Genomic DNA, 13,532 nt, shown 5'->3' with positions numbered 1-13,532 from the left:
GGCCTTAATAAAAAACACAATCAGACCCCCAACCTTAAAGTTTAATGCACATTCTTCCCATATTTCTCTTCACACCAGTAAAAAAACAAAAAACGGTGGAAGCCGTGTGTTCTCCCAGGCTAAGATGTGTGTTAAAGAAAAAGGCGATAGTCATAATGAAGCCCCATTGAATATCAAGCACACCATCAACTCACTATAGCTCTCCATCGCGCTAATGAAATTGTTCCCCCCAACTTTTTAATTAACTTGCAGGCTCATGGTGTGGAGTCAAGTTGTGGACACAGACAAAGACTACAGCGCTCTCTCTCCCAGGTGATATGAATATCAAAGAGGGAAGTTGCTCTGAATTAAGCCGAGTTTCTTTATTAGGGGAGAAACTTCAGAGGGAGAGACAGATGTGCTGAGGCTGGGCTCGTGTCATTTCTCCCGCGTCAGTCTGCTTTCATTCGACACTTTGATATGTAAGCGCAAAGAGGGAGGGGATGATGGATTTATTGTGAATTTACAACATGGATTGTTTTCATAACTTTTTAAAAAAAATCTTCAAGGATGTCTCGTTGATAGTAATCACAATCATTCCAAGGCGCTGGGACATTCATCACAAGGAAAGGGAGATAATAGGGAAGCCACTAAAAGAAAGAAAGGTTTTTTGGTTTTTTTCAAACACATTTCCCTTTATTGGCATGGTGAGGCTGATGAGAATTGCACATAAAAAATGAAATTCACAAGAAAGTCGTACAATAGGTAGAACCACAAAGGCATTGGTAAGGACTTGGCAGAAGGCAACGTGGATAGGACACAAACAGGTAACATCCCATAGCGACCCCCTCCCCCACCCCAAACACACACACACACACTCACATACCTGCCTAAAATCACACATTCACACACTCGTACACATATTGTCCTTCCAAAAAAAATTACCCAACAAACGTTTAAGCAGTGGCAAAGTCCTCAGTAGGTCACATTATTAAAAAGTCCGCCACATTTGAAATTTGAACCATAAGGTGTTATAATATATTGCTACTCTAGGCAATTTACAAAGCATTTTTTTATTACAATGATTAAAGCCACATCTATCAAATGGGACACGACACCATTACCCAAACGCGATACAGACAGCAAGAAAGTAAAACAATGCCTTAAAACACAGGTAAGGGTTTTTTTTAGTTTTTTTTTTTTTAAATCCATCCCTCGACCAATTTTTGCCTCTTTGCATCATAAAAACGAGCCGTTTCTTGTCTCCACAGTCAAACTCCATGAAGGGACGCCTGTGATCAGCAAAGCTTTCTCTCCTTCCTGTGATGGAACCTGCTTCTCTCATTACTTGGCTCAGGCTAGAAACGGGATATTAATTGAACCAGAAACCGCAAGGTTACCTTTTATGTCATGTTTCGACGGCGCTGTGATATCTGGACTGTGAGTGAGGGCGGGGCGGGTGGAAGGGGGCCGGTGGTGCGGCATGCGATACATCGTTGAGTAGTTTTCTCTAGGCTTATAGAATGTCATTTAAAATCTGCCAGTTAAGACAGCTGAGAGGCAGATATCCAAAGTGGTATATATACCGTACCGACTGTCATCCTGTAATAGCCATGCACTACACAACAAACAACTCGACACGTTTTTTACACACACACACACGCACGCCGTACACACACGCACGCACAGGGCGGAGTTAAGAGTCAGTCACGTTTTGCACAGATGTCACAAGGTAATGCGTGCATTACAATCACAGAGACTCAATTACATCTTAAAGGGAAGAGCGGGAGGCGGGAGGCGGGGGGACATTCAAGTGTTTACCGCACGGGGTAATATGTCACGGCGATGAAATGCCAAGATACTGGAATGGAGTCATCCTAGCTAACCAGCGGCTGGGTAATGGGTCAAGTCCAAAAATCACACAACAATAGGAGCTAAAATACAACTCTGAAAAATAATTTATTGCTTTTTATATAGTTTTTTCTTTCATTTATATTATTATCATTATTATTATTAATCATCTCGTAATTATTGTAAATATTAGTAGTATCATCATTTTGTATATATATACACATACATATATATATATGTATATATATATATATTGTACATCAAATACAAGATCTTTAAAAAATTCAGGAAAAGGAAATTGTAAACTTTTGTTTGGCATTCACATAATCAAGCGTGAGTGGAGCGATGACAACAAAGTGTTTACAGTGGTACAACAAAAATTCCTGCTAAATCATTTTATTGCTTCATGTTCTGGTGTTTGTGTGTATGTGTGTGTGTGTGTGTGTGTGGAAAGAAAAACCCAGCGACGTGCTGCAGATGGGACTGATAGTGGAGACAGAATGAAATCACTAAAAACCATGAGGGGGCTGACTGCTGGAGTGATTCACTGAATGTTTTTGATTGTTTTGGAAAGGCATAGAAGGTAATATTATCCCCACCAAAGCGTTTATTGTACACCCTGTCTAGTGATTGGAAGTTAAATAACACAAATCGAAAGGACAACATAAACAGGAAATAAATCCCGTGAGGTACGCCATGTCATAATGGAGCCCATAAATAGTCTTGATTCAAATATTAAAATAAATAGATAAATATGTGATTGAAAAGATTTGAATGCTCGTCTTTCACTGAAGGTAATCAAAAGGAGAACCGTACAAAGCAATGAAATCAAATTGCATATATACTGTACATATATGTATATATATACTGTATATATTGATTGCTTCAGAAATAATTAATAAAAAAATGGGGTACCTTTTTTTTACAATCATGAAAAACACGTTAAAAATGCATTTTACACTGGTTGTATAAGCAAAAACACTGATTGAGAAACGTTATAAACAGAGAAAACTATACATGGTTGACTGTTTTTTTCCCCAACAAAATAACTTAAAAAAGGACGTTTGTTCACATGCTCCCTCAAAATGAGCAGTCGGACACATCTTTTTTTCTTTTTTTACAATCATAGCATGTCTTCTAAACATCATGTAGGTGTACAATATGTTTTACAGTATTGTAATTACTACAGATCGACATTCTGAATTAAGAAATTGTCTCCTCATCTTTAAAAAAGGCTGCGTTTTACAGTGCATAGCTGTAACAAATAAAGAACTTTATCCGATATGTACATAAAATAAAAAATATTCCTTTTTATAGTATTTGTAAATACACGGCTACATTTCTCCTTAAAATGTAGACAACAATGTTACCTTGAGAATTTTACCTCCAAGATACAATTCCCTATACTTTTGTTTGTAACACTAGATCCAAACACCAGATTCAAAAGAAAGAATAAAAATCAACAGCAAAAGAAAACAAATCTGGCTGAACAAGCTGCATGTTTTCACCCCCAAAGAATTGTGGGCTTTGTAGTGCTTGGAGAAAAAAAAAAATCATGAAAGTTTTTTTTTTCTTCTTCTTTCACTGATGGTTGTACAGCAGTAGAGTGCACCAAACCTGTGCACCAGGTTATGAGGGTTCACTGGCTTTCCCAGAATGCAACGTCTCTTCCCAGCTTCTTCAGCAGCTATGTTCATGTAAACTTTATTTTTGATATATTCATTTATATTGATATAGGTCTATAGACTTATTCTTTATATACTCTATGACATAGAGTGTAAAACTTCTGGTAGTCTCGTCGGCAAAGGAGCGAGAGACAACAGTGAGGTATCAGAAGTCCCTCTTTGTGACAGACGGCAGGTGCCACTGAACCGGTTACCTTCTCAGGCTGCGCTGGGCCTCCCTCAGCAAGCTGTCAAAATCCATGGAGTCATACTTGCTTTTTGTGGAGGCTGGATCAAAGTCGTCCGAGTGGGAGTCTGAAAGCGGCAAGTAAAGGATTGTGGTTAGAGTTGAGCAGAGCAGCGTTTCTTTGAAAATGCACATAAACAAGATTTGTGTTCAGAAAAAACTTTACGGTCACAGCATATACAGTCTAAACGCCAGTATCGCTCGGTCATGTGGAGCTCAGTGTTAATCTCAGAGTTACTTTGCTGCTGGGCTTGAGATTTTTCAGATCTGTATCTACCTGAAAAAAGACAATCATTTGTTCCCTGTGTTTTGCTACTTTGAGTGTATTGTTGTCAAACATCAAAATTTGATGAACTTAAAAAATAAAATAGGGGCTGTCAATCGATTATAATATTTAATCGTGATTAATCGCAAATTAATCATACATTTTTCTATCTGTTCAAAATGTACCTTAAAAGGAGATTTGTCAAGTATTTAATACTCTTATCAACATGGGAGTGGGCAAATATGCTGCTTTATTCAAATGTATGTATATATTTATTATTGGAAATCAATTAACAACACAAAACAAACCCTCACAGGTACTGCATTTAGCATACAAATATGCTCAAAACATAACATGGCAAACTCAAGCCCAACAGACAACAACAGCTGTCAGTAAAGGGGAGACTCGTGGGTACCCATAGAACCCATTTTCATTCACATATCTTGAGGTCAGAGGTCAAGGGACCCCTTTGAAAATGGCCATGCCACTTTTTCCTCGCCAAAATTTAGTGCAAGTTAGGAGCGTTATTTAACCTCCTTCACGACAAGCTAGTATGACATGGTTGGTACCAATGGATTCCTTACGTTTCTAGTTTCATATGATGCCAGTATCTTCATTCTAGCTTTAAAACTGAGCCCGCTAGAACCTCCGAAATACAGATTGTGTTAATGTGTTAAAGAAATTGGTGACGGATTTGCGCTAACTCGTTATTATCGCGTTAACTTTGACAGCCCTAAAATACGGGATAACGCACAGCCTACTATGTGCCCAGACTAGTCGGACTTAAAGGGGACATGTCATGCTCATTTCTGAATATACCTGTATTCACCCTCTGTCTGAAACGCTCTGTTTTAGCGCCTGTCTCTTTAAGAAACCCTGCCGAAACCCTGCTCTGATTGGATTATATATATATTGTAATGAGCCTGCATGTGACATAGGAAGGGGAACCAAATCTGATTGGCTTGTTGGATCACATGTTTTCTGATTGAGGCAGCCCACAAAAAACTGACTGGGTTGTCATATTTCACAGTTTGTGGGTTGGTAGACACAAGTGAGTTTTTCATGATGTGTCCCCTTTAAAGGTAAAAACATTTCAATCCATAACTGCATGTTTACATAGTAACTACTACTAAAGAATTCAAATAGTTTGGTCATAAAAAAGTGCCTTATTTCACATGGTGGCAACACATGTGAAAGCATATCCTTCCGTCGGTCCATCTCTCATGTGTCCCATTTTTCCTGATCAACCTGATAATACATAAAGAGTATCTTATCTCCGCCAACAGACAGCTTCACAAATGGGGCCCCCAAAGGGCCCAGCAGCACACTCCACGAGCTTTGAGAAATGGGAATGACCGTGGCAGCTAGAAGACGCCAGTCGTGATCTAATGCAATGGCCGAGGGCTGGATTGTGTCACGCTGCGCACCTTGAGGGATGAAAAACACCCCGGCGCTCTACTTAAAACTAATGGACAGTGTCTCCGAACACACAGAAAAAGACGCGAGAGCCTACAAGATTGAGAAGACGGTTCGGATACCACACTATTATAAGATCCTCCCTTCCTCTCAATCTCTTTATCCTGCGCTATCAGTACGGGGACGACCAAAATAGCCTGTTCCTGACAAAGAGGCGGTCGAATGAAGGCCTTTCCATTCCAGTAGACTGATTAGTCAATCTCGGCATAATGTCTATCCTCAAGGCTTTAGGATTAGCAACTGTTTCTCTGTGTGTCAATTTCTCATCATGTCCCCTCTTTAAAAAGCTGATAGCTTCGAGCATGTGCTTTGAAAATGTATAGTAACCGCTTCATTTATTGAGGAAAGTGCTCTTTTTCTTTCTCCGGTGACCTGTTGACCCTCTTGTAGCAGTGCATTATGCATTCCTGACCTCCTGCTTTGCTGGTAAATAAATGCCAGAGGAAAAAACTGGCTGCGGATGCGAGAGTCAATACCTATCTTACATGTCATCATCAAGTGGAGGATCTTTTGTGGGTGTGCAACACTTGACATAATGGGGCACCTCTTACTTAAAGAGGATCTATTATGCTCATTTTCAGGTGCATACTTGTATTTTGGTAACTATATAACGCACTAAAGGAAAGGGGAAAAGCACAAATCACAATAGGTCCCCTTTTAAATTTCAATATGGCTGCTCAATTATTGCCACCAGTATAATTGTGCAACTAACAGACAAGAGGAAAGTTTTTTTCTTCACGTGAAACATCATGCCAGAAAAAAAAAAGCCTGCATTTCATAGATATCTTGCATTATTTATATGCCGTTCAACCTTCAGCTGCATATCCATTTGAGTACAGATTTCTGTATCTGATCAATATAGAAGCTATGTACATACAGTACATGCATGTTTACTCTAAGGAGACACTCACGCTAGATGAATTCTGCTATACTGCCACGACCCGCCCCCCCCCCACCGACTCCCAACAAAGGCAGTAGGTGCGCATAAGTAGGTATGCTCCCCCTCCCTTTAAGTAAATGACCGGCCCCTACCTGCCACATCAAGGCTCTACCTCCTTTCTGCGCCGCAACAGCTGGCAACAGATGGAAGCTCCCTCTAGAGGGAGGAGGGGGTTCGCTGGGACTTAACCTTGCTCCCACCTTCCTCTTCCTCACCTCATCTCTTTCTTCTACAGCGCCTTTTCTCCTCATCTCTACTCCTCCCTCCTCTTCGCCGCTGCTCTTAAAAGTGATTCCTGCACACATATATGCAACAGCAGATGCAAACACATCTGCACACATGCTTTTAAGTGCCATCTCTCTCCCTAATGTCTTCATATCAACAAAGTAGAAACAAGCATCTCATGTCCACATGAGTAATGGAGTGTGCGGCTACACGCAGAGAGGGAATGGAGCTCTATTCTTGGTACGTTCACAGATTGACCTCTGAACTCTCTTCGCCCTTTTGAGCCACGAATGCCTGGTGGACACATTCAGAGCTGTAAGAGTTGTTAGCAGCACAGAGATGGGTCTCTTTTGATCTTTTTGATTTCCCCCCCTCTCTTTTCTCTGACAAGTCCTCCCAGCTACGCAAATATGCCGCATGACCGCAGGGGGCTGATGGAGAAGAACAACAAAAAAGCTGCACTTACCCAAGTCTGTGTAATGCGATTTGCAGAACTGCTTTTGTCCGCCGAAGCACAGCTCGAACTGGGGCTCGTTTGACCTGCGTAAGGTGTGTCCGTTCTCAAGGGCGGCAAAGGCGTCACAAGTGTAGCGGTACGTGATGAAGCCAAAATTGTCCCTGGTCGAGAATAGAAAATGGATACGTCAGAGCGGGTGCTGTGGGGCAACAATAACTGAGCAGTGGGGAGGGAGGGGGGGGGGCCTTGTCTTAGATGACGATCACGCTATTTATATGCAAAAGAGAATCAATAAAAGTGTATCTTTGGGGCTCCACAGGCTAAGAACTAGATGGAGCAGGAGACGCTCGGAGACTGCAAAAACCTCTGTTTTACACTCGCCCTTTGCTCAACAGTTACAGCAGAAGATTTTTTTTTTATGTATTACATGACATCCAGAGGTTAGGAATGGTCAAATAAACGTTCCCTACACTAATACCAGACTACCATATAGATGCACACACACACACACACATGCACAGAAAGCCCTGGGGCCTTACCCATCGTCCCTCAGGTTCACCGCACATTCTTCAATCTCGCCAAAGACTTCAAAGCGGCGCTTCAACTCTGTCCGGGTGCAGTCGGACCTCAGTCGCCCCACGTACACCACCCGTCTCTCCTCCTGCTCGTTAAGAGGAAAGACAGAGCGGAGGAAGGAGATTAAAAGGGGGAGTCTGTTTCCCCTCTCTTTCTTCACCGAGCCCTAATGAATTGGTCTTGATCACTCCTGTGGATACAGCAGCTGACTTTTCGGCCCCCCGTTTTTTTTTGTCCCTCTCCTCTGTCTGTCTGTTGTGTTCCTCTGTGATTGGTTCAGCCCCTGCTTCCTGTTATCTGATAGAGTCGGAGGCGCCTTCAGTCGTCTGCCTTGGCACCACAATTCCTCTTTCTCTCTGCAACTCATCAACCAGAGGCGGAGTGATTTTTATCAAATGATGCCATGTCTTAAGTTTGAGGCTGCTTCTTCTTCTTCTTTTTGTGAACTAAAAATAAAGCTGCGAGGTGACTCAGCCATATGTCAGAGAAGCCTGTTTTCTTTCCCTCCAACATGGGAGTCAAACTCACAGCATGGTCAGTTATTCATATCCAAGAGAGAGGGAGCATTAAGAGCCACGGGGCAAGAAACGTGCATTTGCTTCAACCTCAGAGGACGCGGGGGTCGCAGCGGAATAATTTAGGAACAAACTGCACCAGGCTGCAATTATGGCGTTTGAGTAGTTTAATTGCATATGCTAATCATACAATGCAGCACAAGCTTGGGGCTATAGCGTATCACTAGTATTATTTATTTATTCATTCATTTGCCATTACAGGGGCGAGTCCATTGAGGCCCGTTGAAATTTTGAATGCTGTCTGGAGGGTAGTAGTAATAGTAAATCAGTTGCCTGGTGCTAAACTCAAAGTTCACCTTTGCCCCGTTTATAGAGTAACTGAGAAAGATACAAATTAACTACAGATTATGCTTTTTTTCCACTCTCTTTAATGCTTACATACTGTTTGAGACAAAAAAAGTATTTGCTGAATTAGGGGTTTAGCTGCTGACAACTGATAAATAGGCGGTCTTCTCTTGATGGCACCCTGAGGGCTGCCTGTGTGTGTGTGTGTGTGTGTGTGTGTGTGAGAGAGAATGAGGCAAAAACAGAGACAGACAGACAGAAGGCTTTCACATCCCTGGCCTCCCAAACCTCATTTGACAGCTTGAGCTTCGCTGCTCGTAATTGTTTGTCTTTTCCATCTCTGAAAATGTATGCATGCCAGGCCACGTTTGCATTACTGCATCATTTAATGCGTGCTTGATCAACGGGTGGTAGCGGGCGGCGTTGCCCTGCTGGAAACCTGAGTGATTTCACACTGGGAACGTGGAGAGCGGAGATATGGGAGAAGAAATGTGATATTCGCTGCATCATTTTGAAATAGATACAGAAAAAGAGCTCAAGAGAATCAGTTTCCTTTTTTTTTTGGTCCTTTCCTCCATCTTGCTCTTTCCACTATTTTAACATTTTGCCCCTGTGGTGTGATTAATAAAAGTCGACAGTGTTTCCAGACGACGCAGACGTTAAAAATACACAACCCGGAGATAAAAAAAAAAGGAAGAGTCTGTCGCCTGAATCATTCAGGAACTCACTTTGTATGTATTCTTTCAGTAGGGTGGCACATGGCGCTGGGCTGGAGGCTGTGTCATCCTAAGTAATGTGTGTGTCTGCGGGAGGTTTGTGTGCGTTGGCAGGGATTTCTGCGTAGTGCCACAGTCAGTGATTGCACGCGCTCTTTTAACAGGCAGGAAAAGTCAGGATGGAGGAAATGAGATGGCGTTTGTGACTCACTATTGCTTTTTGCTTTTGCCTCTCTCTCTGCTCGGCCCGTTCGAACTCCCGCTTCTCGTAGTCCCGCTGGTACTCCTCCCTCTTCAGCCTCTCGTGCTGGTAGTCCTCGTAGCTGTCATACCTGCGGAGAAAAAGAATACGTATGACATCACCGTTCTCTAAAATTCACGTGCACTGTTGATGACTATCAAGAACAATTCCCGGTATTCACCGAGGAGCAGTCCCCCTTATTATCTCACTACTGAGGGTTCGGTTTCAAAGGGAAAAGGGAATGGACATGTTAATAAGACGTCTCTTCGCCATCGCTATGATTGCGCAGCCCGCGAGGAGAGGCCCGCGGGAGTGCCGGCGAGCAGCGCGGTCGGGGAGCCAGGCAGCTGCAACTGTCAGCACAACTTCACATGTCATTACTTTCTGCTTAGTTAGGGCTTCATCAAGAAGGAAAGTGCAACTTTCTCCCCCACCCCGGACTAGCGCGAGACGTGTCCGTTAAGTTTTCGACTGATGAGCGACTCTCTGGGCTTGTCGGGTGTCATTAGGCCCGTGGGTGCCAAATCAGCTCGGAGCGCTGGGATGGTGTCAGTCTCCCTCTCTCTCTCTCTCTCTCTCTCTCTCTTCCTGCACTGTGACAGTACTTCTCTGCATATGGAGCGGTCCCCCCTCTGCAGTGGCTCACAGAAAACTACAGAGACACTGATACAGCTGGGAGCGCCACACTCACCAGTGAAGTAGGAATGTGCATCAGTATGATTTGGGATGCTTTTGTCACTTGTCCAATAACACATGATCAATTAAACATATCCGCCCCCCGAATGTTTGTCACGGGGCCCCCGTGTGGATGGGACAGGCTGCAAAGAAGCGTCGGTCTTGATGTGAAAAGCGAATCGCAGAGTGGTGGCAGGGGGAAGTTAACTGTCAATTGTCTATAGTTATTCAGCCATGCTTCCTCGCACACTACACTGAGGTCTTTTGAATGTTGCCAGGCACAGCGGTGGAAGAAATACTCCTTAACTTTAGTAAAAGCAGTAATAACACAGTGTCAAAATACTCTGGTACAAGTAAAAGTCCTGCATTTTACTTTTAAGTAAAAGTACAAAAGTTTTAGCATCAAAATATACTTAAAAAAGTAAAAGTACTCAGAATGTCCCATTTCAGAATCATATATATTATATCACTGGGTTGTAATTATTGATGCATTAATGTGTTCATCTCTAATGTGGCAGCTGGTAAAGGTGGAGCTAATTTCAACTACTTTATATACTGCTGGGTAGCTTAACCGATAATAATACATCATAATTATTAGTTGATTATATATCAATAATCTAAATCTGTAAAGTAAATAGTAACTAATGTTGTCAAATAAATGTAGTGGAGTCAAAAGTACAATATTGGTTTACAAAATGTAGTGCAGTAGAAGTATAAAGGAGCATAAACTGGAATTACTCAAGTAAAGTACAAGTACCTCAAAATTGTACTTAAGTACAGTACTTGAGTTATTTAGTTACATTCCACCACTGGCCAGGCAGTTGCTGAGAATCAACATTTGTCCTAACGTGAAGAAAGCGACCGAACAAAGGTTGATAACACGTAAACTACTGGAGGTTAAATCATTTCAAAGACTCACCTTGGCCTGCGGCTGAGAGGAGATCGAGACTGATGGTGGGGGCTCTTGTGAGTCCTGGAACGAAGGGTGCTTGGATCTGTGACGTGACGAGACCTATGGGAAAATGTTAAACATGAAAATATATGTTTTTAGCAACACCGACTGTAGGAATGCTGTTCATCTCACACATCAGAGGGAAAAAAAGTTTAAATAAATCAAACTATGTACTGATGACTCCTGCAAACTTGTGACACCTTGGTTAATTTGTTCTTGGCTTTGGGAACTAAATTAACCTCTTTGATACTCATTTAGACGTCAGAAACTGGGTTAATTCCACATAAAAGCATTCTCCTAATCCAGCCCCACAGTAAGTGTGCATGATTTTCTACAGAACTTTCATACACACCTGAGCTAGCACACACTATCTATGTATGAGGAGTCGGTCAATACTGCAGAGCTCGTATATATCCCTGCACTCCTTAAGCTTCTTGATGCTTAATTATTGAAGTGTTGTTGAAGAAGGAAGAGCTGAATGATGGAGGGGAGAGAAGTTTGGGAAGCTCAGTGAAGCAAAGGAGTGCCAGTTTTGGACAGATCGAGGATCTTACGCTGGGAAACTTGAAACGGGGGAGAGGAGGGATTTTGAGAATTATTTTGCTGAAGTTCTATTTATCTTTTCTTGCATGAAAATATAACAAGCTTCTTGTTCTGTCGCTTTTCAAAGATCCCTGCGCAGTGTTTTCAGAAAGCTTGTCAGTGTCAGATTCGGAATCGAGCGCCTTGAGACCATTACTGTATAATTTGTGAGCGAGCTGGTGTAGAGCACAAGAACATGAAGGGCTCAAGCAGAGTGGAGTGATTCTATTGGCTCTCTGGAGTAAACTGACCTTTAAGTAATCAGGCAAACAAACTGAGTCGCTGCAGTGGAGTCCTGCACTGTGAGCCACTCGATGGACTACTACTGACAAACTTCATTTACTCACGTCCTTCTCAGTAACCACGGTTCGCCTCTGTTCTCCTACCAAACCCGACAGAAACCCCCTCAGCTCTGATCAAAGGGAAGCATGGGAAATGTAGTTCTCACACAGAGCTATGATGATAGCAGTCTCTTTTGAGAGGGGTTTTGAGACTACATTCCCACAGCTTGGATTTGGCTTTCATCTCTGGGGATGTGAAAGAGGAGGGTTTGCCACTCAGTAAAAACAACAGCTGCCGCTTAAAACAATAGCCCCGGCATCAAACAAAAAGCAGGAGTGAGCCAGTGAGCGAGTGAGGAGGGGTGAGTGTTAGGAAGACACTCAAATAAAACTCCCTGCCTAGAGATTAAAACTCGTACTTTTCAAAAGTCCAGTGCCTCTAGCACATTTCATGTTTCTTTTTTGTTCATTGTGTGTTTTTTAGGGACCATTCCACTAATCTTTTTTCCCCCATTGTCACTTCAGAGATATTGAAGTGCCACCTGGTTTAAAAGACAGAATTTGGTTGGCATAACAACTGCACACAATTCGGTTAGAATTAGGGCTGTCAATCGATTCCAAACTTTAATTGCAATTAATTGCACGTTTTTTTTATCTATTCAAAATGTACCTTAAAGAGAGATTTGTCAAGTATTTTATACTCTTATCAACATGGGAGTGGGCAAATATGCTTGCTTTATGCAAATGTATGTATATATGTATTATTGGAAATCAATTAACAACACAAAACTATGACAAATATTGTCCAGAAACCCTCACAGGTACTGCATTTAGCATAAAAAATATGCTCAAATCATGACAAGGCAAACTCAGTGTGCTGACTTGACTATGACTTGCCCTAAACTGCATGTGATTATCATAAAGTGGGCATGTCTGTAAATGGGAGACTCGTGGGTACCCTTAGAACTCATTTACATTCACATATCTTGAGGTCAGAGGTCAAGGGACCCCTTTGAAAATGGCCATGCCAGTCTTTCCTCGCCAACATTTAATGTAAGTTAGGAGCGTTATTGAACCTCCTTCATGACCAGCTAGTATGACATGGTTGGTACCAATGGATTCTTTAGGTTTTGTAGTTTGATATGGTGCCAGTATCTTCACTCTAGCTTCAAAACTGACCCTGCTACAACCTAAACATCACAAGTTGCGTTAATGTGTTAAAGGAAATTAGTGGCGTTAAAAATAATTTCCGTTTCTTTGACATCCCCGGTTAGAATCCATTCCACCTCTCTCTCACCTGTTAAATCTCTTTGTGTAACACTTGCCAGATCTGTCCTGCAACGCTAAAGACTAGCAGGAGGTCAAGAACCCATGCTGAGAGTCTCCAGGGTCTATCCTGTCTGACACCAGCTCTGACGACTGATCAGGCCTGTTTTACACTCCTAAGCCAGATCCCCTGCCAGCTCCCTGCCCTGTATAAACTGCATGGGTGGGGAGCAGCCAAGGCTCAGCCAAAAGAAGTGTGTGTGCGTGTGAGAGATGACT

At 42.3% G+C, this 13,532-nt stretch overlaps 1 protein-coding gene across 10 annotated transcripts in view; it reads right to left on the bottom strand.

Moving 5' to 3' along the window:
* Nucleotides 1–700: 700 nt before the first annotated feature.
* ppargc1a (peroxisome proliferator-activated receptor gamma, coactivator 1 alpha) overlaps nt 701–13,532 on the bottom strand; it is a 295,998-nt gene continuing 283,166 nt past the window's right edge. For all 10 annotated transcript variants that reach the window (XM_074623007.1, XM_074623008.1, XM_074623012.1 and 7 more), the window contains 5 exons: nt 11,092–11,184; nt 9,468–9,588; nt 7,644–7,765; nt 7,114–7,265; nt 701–3,809 (listed from right to left, as the gene is read on the bottom strand). In XM_074623007.1, coding sequence (XP_074479108.1) covers nt 3,706–3,809; nt 7,114–7,265; nt 7,644–7,765; nt 9,468–9,588; nt 11,092–11,184 — 592 coding nt within the window. In that variant the 3' untranslated portion in view covers nt 701–3,705. The remainder of the gene's footprint in view (nt 3,810–7,113; nt 7,266–7,643; nt 7,766–9,467; nt 9,589–11,091; nt 11,185–13,532) is intronic.

Source organism: Sebastes fasciatus, chromosome 22, assembly GCF_043250625.1.
Source record: "Sebastes fasciatus isolate fSebFas1 chromosome 22, fSebFas1.pri, whole genome shotgun sequence".
Taxonomy (NCBI): domain Eukaryota; kingdom Metazoa; phylum Chordata; class Actinopteri; order Perciformes; family Sebastidae; genus Sebastes; species Sebastes fasciatus.
The sequence above is the reverse complement of the archived record's forward strand: the minus strand, read 5'-3'. Positions and strand labels throughout refer to the sequence as shown.